Below are 16,700 nucleotides of genomic sequence, written 5' to 3' on the forward strand. Positions count from 1 at the left end.
GTAGGACACTTTTTAAAAATATTTGTGTTCAATTTTCATTCAATCTGTTAAAAACAACGAAGTATTTAAAACGAAACTCAGAAACACCCCCAAATACTCACAAGTTGGTGCAAATAATGCGATTCGTAGCCTAAATGTATTTATTTGGATTTTTTTCCCTGTTGATTAATGGACATTTGTGCAGTTGTGCATAGTGATGATGAGTTTTTATTTCATATGATGAGTGACTCTGGAAGAATAGTTAATCAAGATGTTGTATCATGATAGTTTTATTTAGACTTATTTCTTGATATTTTTTTCTTTATAAAGACCTATAATTCATCTTTTCTTTACACATTTGTCCATTACTGATGTGGGTTTGAGTCTCTACAGTTAGTGCATTCATATGTCAGGAGTTGTGAATATGAGAGAGCAAGCTACAGGCTTGCCTTATAGATTCTAACTTGCTAAAGCATGATTCGTATATGATTTGTAGCATATCAGATTAGTGACATGGTGCCTATCATGTTTATTCTGCTGAGTACCTTCTGGCTTGTGGGTTTGTAGTAAAAGTTGAAAGACATTAGGTGGCAGAACCACAAAATTTCCATTGTTATATTGATTAAATCAAATTATTAACTCCAAGTGGAGCATCTGTTTTCAAGGCTTTGTAAACATCATGCTTTTGACACTGTGTGATAGTAGGCTCTAAAAATGGGAGTATACCTGCCATAGCAGAACTGATGCTAGGAGATATGCTGTCAAGCCATGTTTAGCACTTTCCGAAAATGCATGACTGAAATACACCGGCAGCTTTGTATTGCCTTCCTTGCTCCTTTGACTCCTGAGCTTTATGACGAAGTTGGCAAGTGGAGGAGTGTTAAGTTTGCATCAGTCACTGAATTTGTACAGTGAACTTCAGCAAAAGCAAATGGAGTCATTTTTCAGACCTCTCCAGGGAGTCATTCTTGCGTACAGTAACACTATCTGATATTTTACTGAAACACTATCTAAGATTTATGAGACACTCATCTAGTCTTTGACAGTAGAAGAAATTCTAGGAGTCACAAAAATATTTGAAACTCTCCTTCCTATTTTAGTGCAACTGCCTTGAGAATACAATGCAGCAACTGTGCAGTTAGGCATCCTATCATGATACAACAGTTGAAACCCAGAGTGAAAAATTATTTGTCTAATTCAGACTTGAAAGGAGGTTTAGGAAAGGTAATATTTAATAACTAAAAGTAGGTATTCTATCTATGTTGAAACCAAGGCTTTGAAAATACTTAAATATTTCCATAACCCAGTTTGTTCTACTCCTTGTAGACAGCAACACTTGGTTTTGAGTTTAAATGCAAGTTTAACTGAAGTGGTCAACGTGAACTGAAACATGTAGTCTTTACTCCCCCTCCCTCAACTTGGGCATGATGCATTTTATTCTAAAAACATTATTATGCATGACTGGGGAGGGATTTGTTTGGTTTTAGTATGTATAAGGGCCTTAATACAGCTGGGCTAACATCACTGCTCTTGCAAAAAGCGACCTGTTTTATGTTCTAGCCAAAACTCGGCACTTCCAGCAGCATGGGATCTCCCATCGCACTGGGAAATGAGTTTATGAAATCTGATCAGCATAAATCTCATCGTGGTATGACTGTAGGCACTCAAATTTGAGCTCAGCTGTGCCGGCATTAGTATACTTAACAGCTCTCCAGACTGTAATATGTGGTTCTTTCTAAAAATTGCTTGGAATGTCTTTTCTGGTTTAGACCAAAGAGGCATAAATGTTATGAAAAGTTGGGTTTATATACAAACTGTTTTTTTCACTGTTAATTTATCTAAATATTCTTGCATGAAAACCTCAAGTTCAAGTGCCTCAAGTACGGGTTGTTATTCTAGATCAGAATTGATGGAATGTAATTATTTTGTGAAAAGAGAAATGTTCTAATCCTGTGGGGAAAATGCACGTAGCATTAAATTCAAGTATACAAGTAAGTGTGAGTAGGATTGGGGTCCCAGGAAGGAGTTCCTTTCTAAAAGAAAATCTTTTGGAAGTGACACTGCTGGAGTATGCAGTGTATAAGATTTAAGTTGGACAATGGAAAGTGACTTTTAAGATGTAGTTTGATGTTATACCTGGCTTTGAATGTGGACTGTTGTCAACAAGGGCAATCAAGATGTAGTTTGATGTTATACCTGGCTTTGAATGTGGACTGTTGTCAACAAGGGCAATCCCATCCTTTCCTACTTAAATGTAGTTTTGTGGAGTTCGTTAGTTAATTACTTTGGAGGGACTAAAAGAATTCTGTGTCTGCTTGTTGCATGCTGAAGCATCTGCTAGTAAAGCAGCTGAGAAAAAAGAGCATGCTGTTTTTTCTTTAATTGCCCACAAACTTGAAACTTTTTTTTCATGCTTATGCTCTTTCTTATACCTCTTCATAGCAATTCAGCAAATCAGAATACATTATGTTAAAAGCTGTTTAAAAATTTTCAGTTTCTATTATATTCTTCTATCTTGACCAGTAAATGTGGCTAGAAATCTTTGGGTTTAAGACTTACATGTTACTATTGCTTAATTTAAATATGTTTTATGAGGAGCTGAGAAATTGCTACATGTTGAGGAAGTTTTAGTCTCTTCTATTCACTCATTTCCATTATATTTCTAGAAGAAAGTGGCAGTCTTAAATTCTTAACTCTTTGTCTTTGCACCATGGGATTCCTTTTTAGATTAAATCTGGAATTGTATATCATTCATTGTCAGTATGTTTTCCTAGTACCATTCGTTGTCAGTATGTTTTCTGAGGAGTCCCATTTTCTTACAAATCCAGTATTTACATACAAGATTTTGGTTTGTTTTGGGAACTTGCAAAGGCAGATTCCTGAGGAACATTGTCGTGATCTTTGCTGAGTAGCTGCAGATTCTGCTCTGAAAATTTTACAAACATAATTTTCTTTGGTTGGTTGGTTGTTTTTTGGATATTTTGGGGGGCTTGGGGGGTGTGTGGTTTGATTTGTTTGTTTTTCCAATTTTTAAATGTTAAAACAACTCAGTACCATGCTGCTTTTGTTTAAGCAGTAATGTAATAGTAGATCAGCGGGTGGTTCCTCCAGTACAGTGTGGAGCTCTGTTAAGGACACTTCTTTGACTTTTTTGCTTGTAAGATGATTAAGCTGTTGTCCTTAACAAAAGTTCTGTTTCTGGGAGCTTGAATTTAACTGTCTTGTTTTAGATAAATGTGTCATTTAACTTGTACTATGGGTTATGACTGTTCCTCTGGGATAGGTAGGGAACGTGTATTTGTCGTTATTAATGGAAATCTTAATTAATTGTGCCTTTATAGATTCTTCGTAGTCAGCACTTCTGTAAAGGTGATGAAAGAAGATATTTTTTCCTTCAAAGAAAAAATTATAGTGTTTGTAACTATAGATTGGAACGTCACTGTATGCTTTTATAGAAAATTAGATAATGTCAGGATTTAGGTTAATATTTTTAGAAAAAGTCTGGAGTATGTTATTGTTACAGATTATAAAATGGGGTCTACTAATTAGATTATATAAACTCAAAGAGTGAGTTTCTGATTCTTTTAATAGGGCAGGTGGCCTCAAAAATTAACTACTGATTTGTTTACGAGAAGTCTGTCTCCTTCAGCTGTAAATGTAGAACTAGGTGAAATGAGAGCAAGCAGACATGGAAAATTGTGTGTGTTAGGCAGTAAAATCTTGGTATAGAACAAAAGCAGTTGTTGTAAAGCTCAGTTTTGTCTTAAGATGTAGGAGTTGTCATATATTACTCAAGTTTTGAAGATCAATGGGGTTGAAATTGCAGTCTGAGTTGCAAGAATAGCATGCAGGGTTATATTTCCTAGACTTGCTAGCATTTATGTATTTGAATTTATTATGTACAGAAATAGTAGTTCAACAAAAATACAGAGACATGCTGGAACAACAGGAGGGCCATCTGACTTAAAGCAGTGTGTACAGTGAAGGAATGGGATTTATGCATGAAGCAATGAGTTGTACAATGGAAAGATTAGTAGCTGTTGAATAATAACTATTAGATTTGAGTCCTGAATGAAAGCTGAGTTGGTGTTACAGTAATAGTGATGTAGAATGTTTTCGCTGGTACTGTATGAAGGCATTAGTGAGAATTGCACTCCAACAAAATTAAATTACATTCTCTCTTTATCGATTCTGAGAATTACTTTTGCAGCACAGAGCACCTCCTAATGTTATATTAAATACTGTGTTTTTCTATAATTGTTTAAATTCCTGAATCTTCAATTATTGTGAATGCATTAATGTGCAAAGGAAGACAATTTCTTCATTGAAAGTAAAGAAGAATTTGAAGAAAGGAAGCAACAGCAGGTAATACGGTGCAGAAGACTTGAAGCTCAGTATATATTCCTGTGTAATATAAACTATTGCTTTAAATGTATCTTAGGCTTGTGGTTTTGGGGTAGGAAGAAATATCTTTACTATATGTACATGTACAATGCTTTTCTTAATGGCAGCCTCAAGGCAAGGAGGCACTGCCATAAAAGTGCCACAGAACCTTAGAAACATCTGGATTGTTCAAGTATTTTTCATTTCTCTGATATATGTTTCACGAAAATAGTGCTTAGGGCTCTTGAGAAAATGGTAATGAGCCTTCTGCATCTGGATCAAATTCTGTGGGGAAATGACTCCCTGCTTACATTCTCCTTCTGTATACAGTCGCTTAAGTAAATGTGCATTGTAGGCCTAGTACAAATGATATTTAAGTTCTTGAGCTTATTCATGCAAACAACCAGCTATGTAGTCTGGTTTGAAACAATTTTGCGGCTTTGATATTTATATGGTCCCCATTATAGTTCATTTTTGTATTAAAAACACATTTGTACAGAAAACAGAAATTTTAAGGAAATTCTGCTAAGGAAATAATTGTATAGGTAAGAAATACAATCATACTGTAAATAGAGGAAGGAAAGAGCACACTTTTGAATCCATAACTGTTGCTTTAATTATGTGGTCCCTTCTTGATGATGCTTGAGTATATTGCATTCAAAAGTGTCAGGCTAATTGGGTTTTATAGCCCTTACTGAAGAGTATATCATACCAGTAGGTATTTCTGAAAATGCCTAATAACTTCATCTTTGAGAAATTTTTTGCTGCTAGTGGTTATTGGCCAAGACACCTTAGAAATGTCTCATTCCAACACAGAAAAGAGCAGAGCCCTGTGTAAGCATAATACTTCAAGACAAAAGTCATAGATGTTATACTGAAATTGTCTGAGGTTTTTCCACTGAGCAAGGACTGTATGTGCTGCATGCTGAGCTGGCTGTTGAACAAATGAGGGGTGTCAATTTTGTGAATTAAGCAACCTGATCTAGTGAAAGGTGTCCCTGCCTGTGGCGAGGGGGTTGAACTAGATGATCTTTAAAGGTCCCTTCCAACCCAAATCATTCTGTGATTGAGTAAAGCCATAATAGTCATAAGAGACAAAAATCAAAGTAAAAAGTGTAATGTCAGAATATGTGCTGCGTTGGCTGCAGTAAAGGTGGGCTGTGCTGTCTTGGGGTAGTGCTTCCATCTAACAGCCTGGAAGGAGGCAGCACACCAAGGCTGGATGAGTTAGGTTTGCAGTGGAGCTGTTTTCCGTGTGGTCTACATGTAGCAGCTTCTCCTGCGCCCAGTCAGCTGGTGTTGAGGGTATGTGTGTGAGGACTGGGGTGTGGAGAGAGGAAGGCAGAGTTACAGAGCAGTTTACACTGTCCTTGTTGAATACTGTGAAATGAGATGTTATTGAATGTAATGCAAGCTAGCTGTAAGTAACACAGCCATGTGGCAAAGCAGTGTATGTAAATCTGGCCAAAATGCTCCTACTTTATTTGACAGAACTTAACTATTAGTGTCAGAAGTTAAGCATTTAAGTCCTTGCAGAAAGAAACCATAGAGAGCACAGTTGTAAACATACATAAAAAGACCAGTAGTTACTGAATTGTCAATATTTCCACATTCAGCTTCATATTCTATATTACACTACATTGAACATTATCATCTCCTATACTGTTTTATGCACAAATCCGATTAAAAGTGCAAAGTTCTAAATGAACCTAATGCGTTTCGTTATTTGACCTAGTTTAAAATGCATTTAAGTGAGTTGCATCTCTGTCGTTGCTCTAGATTTAATATTATCTTTGCTGAACAGTTAGAACATGTTTAGGCTTAATGATTAAATTTGATGCCATATTATATTTAATTTGACAAGATTTTTGTGAAAGATGGTTTAAGCACACTTTCATGAACTTTCTGAGCATTTCTTTGAATATTTTATTTTTCTCCATCATGATTCTTCTAATTCCTGTGTCAAGACTGCCTGCTACAAATCCTAAATTAGATTTTATTCTTTTAGATTGCAAAGAGCATGTCACAGAAGACACAAAAACAGAATCCATCAGTGACACAGCTGACCTGGCTCTGCCACCTGAAATGCCAATTTTAATTGATTTCCATGCTTTAAAAGATATCCTGGGGCCACCCATGTATGAAACAGAGGTAACATCCTCATTTGTTTCTGCTTGACTGCTGTTTCTGTCTGGTTTGACTAGTTGTCTGTTTTATTGCTATTGACTGAGTTTATACAATATTAACTTTTTTAAAAATGTATTAGTAACAGGACTGTGTTTCTTTGTGTTCTACCAAGTGTTTTTTCAGCTAAAGAAGTTTCTGGTTTGCTTTGTTCTAATTCAGGTACATAAATAATATAATGGCATGACTTTCTGTTAGCAAAGATGCCTGCAGCAGTGCTTAAGAATGCGGTGGTGTTTTTTCAGTTTATAACAACTTTGCTTTTGTTTGGGGGATGTTTGGTGGTCTTGGGAAAGATGCCAAAAGTAGAACCCAGGAATCCTGGCTCTGAGGCAGCTGTGTTAAGGACTGTCCCACATACCTCCTAAAAGCCAGTCAGCATTTTTGGGTATTAAAACCACTTCAATTTGTACCAGAAGGTCTCAGACATTCTTTAGATTAATGTGACTCTTGGCTATTAAAAATGGTTTATGATCAGTCAGTCACCTCCAGCTTCCTAGTACCAGCTCTGTTCCTCAGTAGGCATATTCCAGAATTTTGTCTTTCCCTCATCTGTATTTTGCTACATTCTATGAAAATGCCATCAGTTAAAAGCAGTTTGTTAGTTTGGGTTTCTCTTTTCACCATTTACATTGCAGTTATTCTCTGCTTTACTTCAGGTCCAGGTGAACTGACCAAGTGTAAGTAGTATATATAACACTATGATAGGAAGACAGTTGCTGTTGGAACACTAAATTTTTCTGTCTTTATCCTGGAGAAAAGATCAGTAAACCAGTAAGTTATGGAGAAAATAGAAATGAAGGGAAAACTTTAAGAAGAGACAAAATTCAAACTTCTAAGAACTTTGCTGTGGCAATGCTTCTCTCCTAGATGAGAGAACCAGACTCCAGTGGGATTTGGAGGACAAAAATGGGGACAAGATATGCAGGGGAAGCAGGAGAAAATGAATGATTGTTAAGGAATGCGCCTGAACTGAGGTTTGTGGGTATGAAGATTTTATCATGGAAGAGATTCTTAATGAAGAGACAGAAATGAGGAAACAACTTGAAAGAAGACAGCACTATTGATTGTGTTAGAGGATGATGATGGTAGCAGTGGACGTTGGGGGGGAATGGGAGGCAGGGAAGATCAGGTTATCAAGAGGCCAGTATCTTACAACACTCTTGGCTGAGTTTTTTTCACATGGGTCACTTGTGTTCCGATTTGTTTCTTTTTACTTCCAGAAATTAGAAGAGATTGCTCTTTATGCAAATGACTTTATTGTAAGCAACTTATGTTCTTTCTTATCATTGCTCAGAAGCTGCTATGCCCAGTAATAAAATCACACAAGACATTTTAAGGCCATTTTAATTAAGAAGGTAGTGTAGATACACTTTAGCTTGATTCTGAATTACCGTAGCCATCAGACCATTTTTAATACTTCTATGGAAATTTTTACTAATCTATCCTTTTTCTTTCTCACTACGTGACTTTTAGAAACCATGCTGAAAAATAGCATGTGAGGTTTTTTCAGAGAAATAACATTCTATCTGAATTTTTATTCTGAAGTATGTTATATGCTTCGGACATCTGTTCTTTGGAGCTAAAGTTCTGCAGGATCATTTGGCTTTTTAGTGCTTGATTTGCAGGTGCACATAAAGCCATTGTAGTAAGTTGAACTTAATATTCAAGCCAGTACTCTGATTTCTAGAAACGGTTTTTATTACTTTCATAAAGAAGCTAAAAAATAAATCAAATTTTGTAAAGTTTTACAGAAGTTCTGGTCACTTGCAACTGTACTCCCAGTTCCCAGTCAAGAGTAGAATTAATTCAAATAAATGTGAACTTATCACACTTTTTAAAAATTAGATTGTAGGCCAAGCAATATGCTAATATGTGACTTTCCTTAGATGTTCTGCCTCGTTTTGAACTTTTTCTGGAGTTGATTATTCATTTGAATTTGGTAATGTGGCTGTGTTGGCAAGTAATTTCTGCTATTTTGTCATTTTTCTACAGGAGTAAGTAGCGCAAGTAAAATTTTTAAAGTGTGGCTCTTAATTCCAAACCTACAAATACATGAGTGCTGGGTTGGGGGTTTTTGCATGAACAGTTGCCATGAATACGCATATAAGCGTCTCATGGATCTGCTGGCCTGTATAAGGTGAAATAAGACTGACTGAAGCTTTTGACCTGTGTATCAAAGGGTTTTTAAATGTTTCCATATTTAGCAGGCAAATTAAGTAGTGCATAAATGGAGCTAGAGATGAATCCACGCAGCATCAATTCCCTGAGCAGCTCAAGATTTATTTTCATGTACTATTTGATGTACTTAGTAACGAGTACATATTTTTCCATACACACTTTATGATTTTTTTCAATTTAAATTGCTCAGCCACATAACTCTTGTTTTAATGAATTTTCCCAACTAACCTATTATTCCTTTGAATCTTCTCAAGTGCCCCCAAGATTCTTCCAAATGAAAAGTATATCTCCTGTCTCAATGACAGGCGTTTCAGACTGGCTGCTGGGTTTTTTTCTGGTTTTGTAGTCTGCAATGTGTGTGTCTCCTTTCCATATCTAGCATTTAAAGCTTCACCTTTGACCTGCATTTTGCCATTTATAATTGTTGAAATAAAGATACAATGGAGGCAGCCACCGTGTCAGTACTTGGATGAGACTGAGCAAATAGAACTGAAAACATGATATGACTTAATTGATCTGTTGTACTTCGGGGAACAGCTTAAAATGATTGCTTCATCTTTCACCTTTTCAGTGCATTGCTTGTATATTTTCTGCAGAGGTCCCCCAGCAGAAAGGCATGACATTACTCAGCTCATACTCGTAGGATTAATTCAGTTATCAAAAATAAATAATCTTATGTGTCACCCCACAGAACAAATGTTGGAATAAATCACATAATAAAGCTTTGTAAGAATAATCTTGACAGTAGTTCAAAGTGTAAAAGATGTAATGAAATGTTTCAGCACAGCATGCTTTTGCGGAACAGGGTTTATAAGATATCAAGAGTGTTTATAATGAAGTATTACTCTTTTGGCTTGGATTTTAGCTTTTTCAACCCTTAATTCTGCTCAGTTAACAAAACGTTATTGGCACCATAGGCAAGCCCATCAGAATTAGTCTGTATCCTCACAATGTGAGTGACGTTGAAGTGATGGAAGCTGTTGGTTAATGACATTACCTATTCTAGGAAATGAAAGCACAGATGCCATAAAATAATGTCTCTATTTCCTGGGACATACAATTCTAATTAAGGAACAAATTAGGTTATCTTTTAGAAGCAAAACCTGTACAAAGCACAGGTTTAGATAGGCATTGTCATCTAAGAAATACCAGTCTTGTGATATTTCTGGGAAATCCTCCTCCCTTAAAGGAAAGCTGCTGTTACATATTTTGCCTGCAGTGGTTTGTTTGGGAATGAATCAGAAGAGTAGACTAGAAAAGAAGCTTCTACTCAGGTTGGGAGAACCTGTGGAAGGATAACAAAGATGCTAACGGCCAGCAGGTAACTTAGGACTGGTTTTCATCTTCCCATTGTGAATCAGTGACTTAATAGGTTTTTGTCAATTATGCTGACTTACAAAGTGACTGCAAAACTGCAGACTTGTGGATGATGTCTCTTTTCCTTTAGCTTGGGATAACTTGGAGTAACTGCTGGCCTCTGAGTCTACCAGTTAGTGTGGGAGAATGATGGTTGAAAGGTGATTAACACTTACTACACACCTAGTTTCTCTTATCAGATCTCAACTTACTTGTGAGAGGAGGAGGAGGAACCTACCTAGTCTGAGGATAGAGGAGGGAGTTTGTACTGAGGTGAGATAAATGATGAGTCTTTTTGGTCTTTAGTCATGTTTGCTATTTTCTGCCCCTGAGCTCTCAAACAGTGGAATTAGTCTGCAAACTGTTTTGAATTGATATACAGTTAGAACCAGTGCTAACATCCAGTCCAAAACAAGGAAAAGAAAACCAAAAAACTCAAACAACAAACCTTGTTGATGGCTACTTTGGGATGGGAGGAGGGTATAGACAGGTGCTTTTGTTCATTATACCTGAAATGTTTGAAACCATGACAGGCTGCCAAAATACATGATTGGCTAAAGTGTAAAGGAGAATGCTTCAATGCTGCTGGATTTCAGTCTAACCAGGATGAACTGATTTTGTTAACCCGAGTTACTAAGCAATTACTAAGCTAATCAGAGTAAGTCACTGTAACTTATTAAATACAGGGAATGGATATAGAAACTTACATTAACAAAAATGAAAAAGCTTGATAAGATGAGGTATTTTAATATCATAAAAGTGAACCACTATTATGTACAATTTTCTTAAATGAAAAAGAAAAAAGAAAAAACCCAGCCATTTTAGCTAAATTATGGTAATAAAAGTAAATGGCATGATGTTGTTCAAAATATGTAGATAACTGAGAGCCACAATGGAACCAAGGAGTGGGGCTGTGCAGCTTCCTTTGCTTTACTGTGAGATAAGTATAGTTACTAACTGACCGGTCCACTAGATCCAGGAGCATAACACCAGTCCCACTGGCCTCTGCTGCTTCTCTTTCCTGACAGCTGGAGCCTTGTTTGTGCCAGGAGCTCCAGTATCAGCACGGCTTTGCTGTAGTCAGGGTTGTGCTAATTTCCTTCAAACCAATAAACAGTGATCCTGAGTGAGGGCCACATTTCAAATCTTAGTCATCAAACTTAGAAGACAGCTCTTGACAGTTCAGTTTAGCATTTGGCAAAGCATATCATACGAAATCAGAAATTATAACAAGCATGTATGTTTAATTTCACTTCATAGGACTCCAAATGCTTTTTGGTTTTTGGGGTTGTTCTTGGGTTGTTTTTTTTTTTGCTTCACCAGTTCTCTTGCATGAGCAAGTTGTTCTTGTCATATATCTGAGTTGCCTATAGCTACAAGTATCACAACTTGTGTGTTTGTAAATGAGCTTATTTTTTTTTTAAATGTGCATCTCTTTTTGGCCAGTAATGAGAGGTACCAACTGTAGAGTAAATAGTTGTTCACTTTTACTGCATAAAGGAAGCCATTTTCTATTTGTGAAACAGGAAAGAGAAAACTGAGCACTAAGAATGGTCTTGATTCTATTTTTATGATGGGGATGGATTTCAGCCTAATCCTGAAATGTTAACATTTGGCTCGTATTTAGAAAGACAGTTCTTGTTCTGATAATCTCATGGAACGCTATATTGTTCTGTTTAGGTAATCCACTGCTGCTGTTCGACTTACAAACTTTAAGCCCGTGTACTACTTGAGGACTTGCAGCAGCATTTCTAGTGGGCTTATGGAGGGGCATTTTAGTAGGGGACTAGCATGCTTAATAACTTAACTGCCTTTGGAGCTCCTAGATCAAAGTATTTCTAATGCAGCCAGCTCGCAGCAGGGCCAGACAAGTATTTCTGCCTCTGGATCTAAGGTACGTGGCTGTACAGGCTCATATAGAGACTTCTCTGGTCTTGCAGCTGGGCTGATGGTTAAAGCAGGTCAACTTTGTGTCTACAGAGCTTTGTGTTTTCAGGGTCTGTACAAAGTCTGATTAGTTTACTTCTCTGCTAACTCTTGGAAGGAAGCAAAATGAAAGCATTGAGATTATGGCAAGTTGTGCAGAGCAGAATGAGTTGATACTAAAGGAAAAAAAGGTCTATTGCTCTGGATTTGCATGCAGTGTAAAATGGAATGTTAGATGTGCTTAGAAGGGACAAAAATAGTTTGAGAAATTTTAACATAACTAGAAATCCAGATTTCAGAATCGGAATTATTTTACTATGGTTCTGTTGTGAGGCTCCTTCGACTTGTTTTCTATCCAAGAAATGAAACATTTCTTTAAATTCTCTAAACAGTTTAATGAAGAATTCGTCCCTTTCAGGAATTAATCAAATGAACTTTCAATTCTGCATTTCAGTAAGAGACGAAATTATTTTCAAATGGGCCTATTGCTTTATTTTACAAAGGAGTATTTGTTTTTTGCGCTAGTCACTGCCTGACACAGTAAAAATTCATCCAGTTTCTCTTCTGCCTTGTAATGAATACATAACTTAGTAGTTCAGAACATGCTGAATAGCTGTGACATCTTTCATCAGGCTTTCTTAATTTCCTTGAAGCTCAGGCAAACAAAAGGACTTTCTGTATATTCTAAAAGAATCTCTCATGCAAAGAAAAAAAAAAAATCAAACCTGGAACTTTCATGGAAAACATCCTGCCTCTCCTTCCTTCTTTTAACACAGGAGGAGACTGGGATTCAGAGACCTCCATTGATCTCATCAGTAACTGGGCACAGGCAGACTTAGATAAGTAGATCAGGGTCTTGTGTGGGGTAGAGCTTGCTTAACTACTTGAAATTACTAATGGAGTCAGTCAGCTTTCCCATCTCTTTCATATCTAGCCTGCTAGCAGACTTGCGTTTTCATTATTCCAAATTATTTATAAGTGTTTTCAATGAACAAAATCAGTGTCTTGTCTAACAGTAGTGAAACCATCTTTTAGGTAACATTTGGGAGCGAAACTGGCTTTTTTGTATAAGTAACAGAGTCAGGGCAAGATGGATTAAGTCATATAAGCGGTCAGTCAGGATTGACTAAATACTTGAAGACTTTTAAGTGAAGAGAAAAATTCTCATTGACCCTTTTGGGGTAGGGAAGATTTCAAGAATGATGTACCCAGATGTTTGCCATTGCCTTAAGCTAAGCAGCCACATACAGCTTCTATTCTGTAATTAATGTTTACATATAAGGTACAATTACTGCTGCATTAAAAAAAAAAAAAAAACCAAAAAAAACCACTTGGGCTTAAATTTTGTGTTTTAATCAGTACAGTTGCTTTGAAGGCAACTATCAAATGGGTTTTGCAATAATTTTGTTATGACTGTTTCCTAAACTGTTTCCTGTGTTACTTTCTTTCCTTCAGGTGTCTGAACGCTTAAGTCAGCCAGGAGTAGCCATAGGATTGGCTTGGACTCCCTTAGGGGGAGAGATCATGTTTGTAGAAGCTAGTCGCATGGATGGAGAAGGTCAGCTTACTTTGACTGGTCAACTCGGAGATGTCATGAAGGAGTCAGCACATCTTGCAATTAGCTGGTTGCGCAGCAATGCAAAGAGATATCAGCTAACCAACGGTAGGTCGGGGTGGGGGGGAACCGATAACTAATGCATAGCTCTATTGCATCATAGAGATTCTGTGCATCCCTTGGCCTCTTATTGCAGGGATGCACACAAAAGAAGCATTAATATTGCATGGAAATTAAAGGTCCTAAAACTTGGTATTTTTCATTGTAACATTGCTCAGTAACAGTGGAAGTTACTCATACTCATTATGGAAATGTATTAAGTGTTGCCTTAACAGAGAAGGGGTTTCCCAGCAATCTGTGCTACACTGAAGATGAAATCAGCTCTTGAGTTCTTTGTTGGAGTCCTTTTCCAGATTTCTGCCAAGCTGAGGTGTCAGCAGCCTGGCAAACAGGTCAGTCTAGGCAGAACAGGAGTTGTCACTGCAGATTCTGCCACCCTGGCCAGTCCCTCCCTGCAACAACCTAGAAAGCTGTGGACAGCCTCTGTGCCAAGATGCTTCTCCTTACTTGTGGCAGACGCTTGCCTCTTACTCAGTTTTACATTCAAGCGTTCCTCCAGTACTTTCCTGATGTGGATATACTCAAGTCTGTAGTTTTCCTCTAAAATTAAGACACAGATTCTGTTAAAGGTAGGTTTTTGTAGTCCAGGTTTTAATATTCTGATAATTAGTTGGGATTGTATGACAGCTGCTGAATTGCAGCGCAATAGGACTTTGGCCAAGAAACTTTTAACTCTTTTGGGTTTTCTTTGAACCTCCCAAGAATTCTGGAAATGTGCTTTCTGGTTTGATCATCTGCTGAATTGTCAAATAATTGTCCAGTATCTGTCATTATTTACAGAAGTTTAGATAGGTAAAAAACTATATTGGATAAATGCATGAAATGCTGCTGGCATTAACTGTATACACATTTACCTGTTATGTCCTACAGGTTAAGTAAGGTGAAAAGATGTAAATGAGAGGTTTATTTTATAATACTGGTTAATACTGGCGCTCTGTGGAGTGCTGATTTTGTGGTATGTTCTCTGAAAGTTGACATTTATGGTTTGGGACATAAAAAAACCTAAAAATTCTATGTAGGAATTCCTTGGTTTCTATATTAACTCTGAATTTCCCAACACATGCAAATACCAAGCTTGTTAACTTGTTATGGTTTTGTCTAGGAATCTGGATGTAGGAAAGCTTGTTGGGTTTTCCTTTTGTTTGTTTTCCTAGGGCTTCTGCAAAATAGTGTTGCTTTTTCAGCCTACTGTTAAAAAAAATAGTGCTAAGACTTCTAGTTCTCTGGTGGGCTTTTAGAATAAAGACAGGGAACAAAATGGGTTTAGATTTTTCATGTTCAAACCATTCTTTTTTTCCTTAAGCTTCTGGAAGTTTTGATCTCCTTGACAACACTGACATCCATCTGCACTTCCCAGCTGGAGCTGTCACAAAAGATGGACCATCTGCTGGTGTTACCATAGTAACCTGTCTTGCTTCACTCTTCAGTGGGCGGCTGGTGTGTTCAGATGTAGCCATGACAGGAGAAATTACACTAAGAGGCCTTGTTCTTCCAGTAAGTATAATTTGAGAAAAGAGCTAAGTTGTATTAATTCTCTCTATTGGGTATCACATCTGTTTATAGCCATTTACAAAAGCAAAGTCTTGCTGGATCATTCCTTAGCAGCGATCCAGTCTCCTGGTGCAGTGGTAGGAGGCTGGTGGAAGCCAGCCTGCTGTAGTACTGTACCGCTTCTCTGCCTGCTTTGCACTTAACGTTAAAGCTAGCCTGCTGCTGTTTTCACAGAAAGCACACTAAAATATCTAGTTAGAAAGGAAACCTAGAAATCTTAACATTCATGATGGTTTCAAAATATGTATTGCCATTTCTGAACGTGCTTCCTCAAACTATTACTACAGAAGTATCTCGTTTCTTTGAAAAGTTGTTTCTTAAAGCTCTTACAGTAATTGCATATAGGTTAACTCCTGAAACCATTTCTATACATATAGTTATAGATTCTTCTGAAATTTTGTTCCTTTTATATAGTTCAGCTGAAAGCTTTTTCAAAGCATGAGGGCAAAGGAAAGCTTTCAAACAGACAGAGTTTTAAAGTGTCAAATGGAGCCTGGCATAAATGATGAAGCAGATGTGGGAGTTGCCATCTCGTACCAAATGATGGAAAAAGGAAGGATGAAGTTGGAAGAGTTTTGTTTCAGCAGTGGAGAGTAAAGCAGGGATAATGTGATAAGGTAGCAGACTAGAAGGATCTCTGGAATCGCCTTCTGATGGCAGTTACCAAGATGGGCTGGTGTTCAAAGCTCTACTGCACTAACTCTGATCTGGAGCAGGTTTGCTTAGCTTGCCAAATAAATTGCCTTTATTGCACCACTGACCAAATTTTGCCTACTGTTTAAGGTGGGTGTAAAAATTAGGTATCTGTAAATACAAAACCAGGTTTACCTTCTTTCTGAATGTTGTCTAGAATTCTTCCTATTATTAGTAACTTAATTAACTGCATCTGCTCCCCGAAAGCAAGTCGTGGTGGTAGGTATGTAGCATTGTCCAGACTAGGCTGATGACCACAAGGCCTTATGGTTCGCTACTACCTTCTACAGCAGCCTAAATTTTGCCCTCTGTGCTACAAGGCTTTTGTTCCTCTAAAGCATTCTAAAATTGCAAGTTTCTTCTGTAAGATGGTCTTTAAATAGGATTAGAAAAAAGTTCAAGGGGAAGAAGCTACAGCTGTGAGTAAAGGAAAAACAAATTTAAACCCCTCTTTACATCTCATGACAAACTCAAACAGGTGGCTTAGTGAAGTGCCACCTGCTTTTCTAGAACAAAACCATCTTTGCAGTTTGGGGCACCAGTTTGCTTTTCTGTGCATTTTCAGTTGTGTGACTCAAGTTATTTATCATGTGACATCGCATCCTTAAGACTATTCCACCCCCCCCCAAACCTAATACTGCCTTCATCTTGAAAATCTTCCAATGTAGGTGCAGGATGTCAGCATGCCATGTGAAAAAAAAATTGAGTTAAGGCCATCTGTTTAAAAAAAAAGAAAAATTCTGGAGAAGTAATGACTTTTCCACTATGGATA

General features: G+C 37.2%; 1 protein-coding gene across 2 annotated transcripts in view; it reads left to right on the forward strand.

Annotated features, from left to right (window-relative positions):
* Nucleotides 1-16,700, forward strand: part of LONP2 (lon peptidase 2, peroxisomal) — a 43,924-nt gene that overhangs the window by 26,577 nt on the left and 647 nt on the right. The window contains exons 12-15 of one of the 2 annotated variants that reach the window (XM_054840692.1): nt 6,371-6,513; nt 7,770-7,808; nt 13,465-13,672; nt 14,988-15,178. In XM_054840692.1, the coding sequence (XP_054696667.1) occupies nt 6,371-6,513; nt 7,770-7,808; nt 13,465-13,672; nt 14,988-15,178 (581 nt within the window). The remainder of the gene's footprint in view (nt 1-6,370; nt 6,514-7,769; nt 7,809-13,464; nt 13,673-14,987; nt 15,179-16,700) is intronic. The other variant, XM_054840693.1, reaches the window with a different exon arrangement.

Source organism: Grus americana, chromosome 13, assembly GCF_028858705.1.
Source record: "Grus americana isolate bGruAme1 chromosome 13, bGruAme1.mat, whole genome shotgun sequence".
NCBI lineage: Eukaryota > Metazoa > Chordata > Aves > Gruiformes > Gruidae > Grus > Grus americana.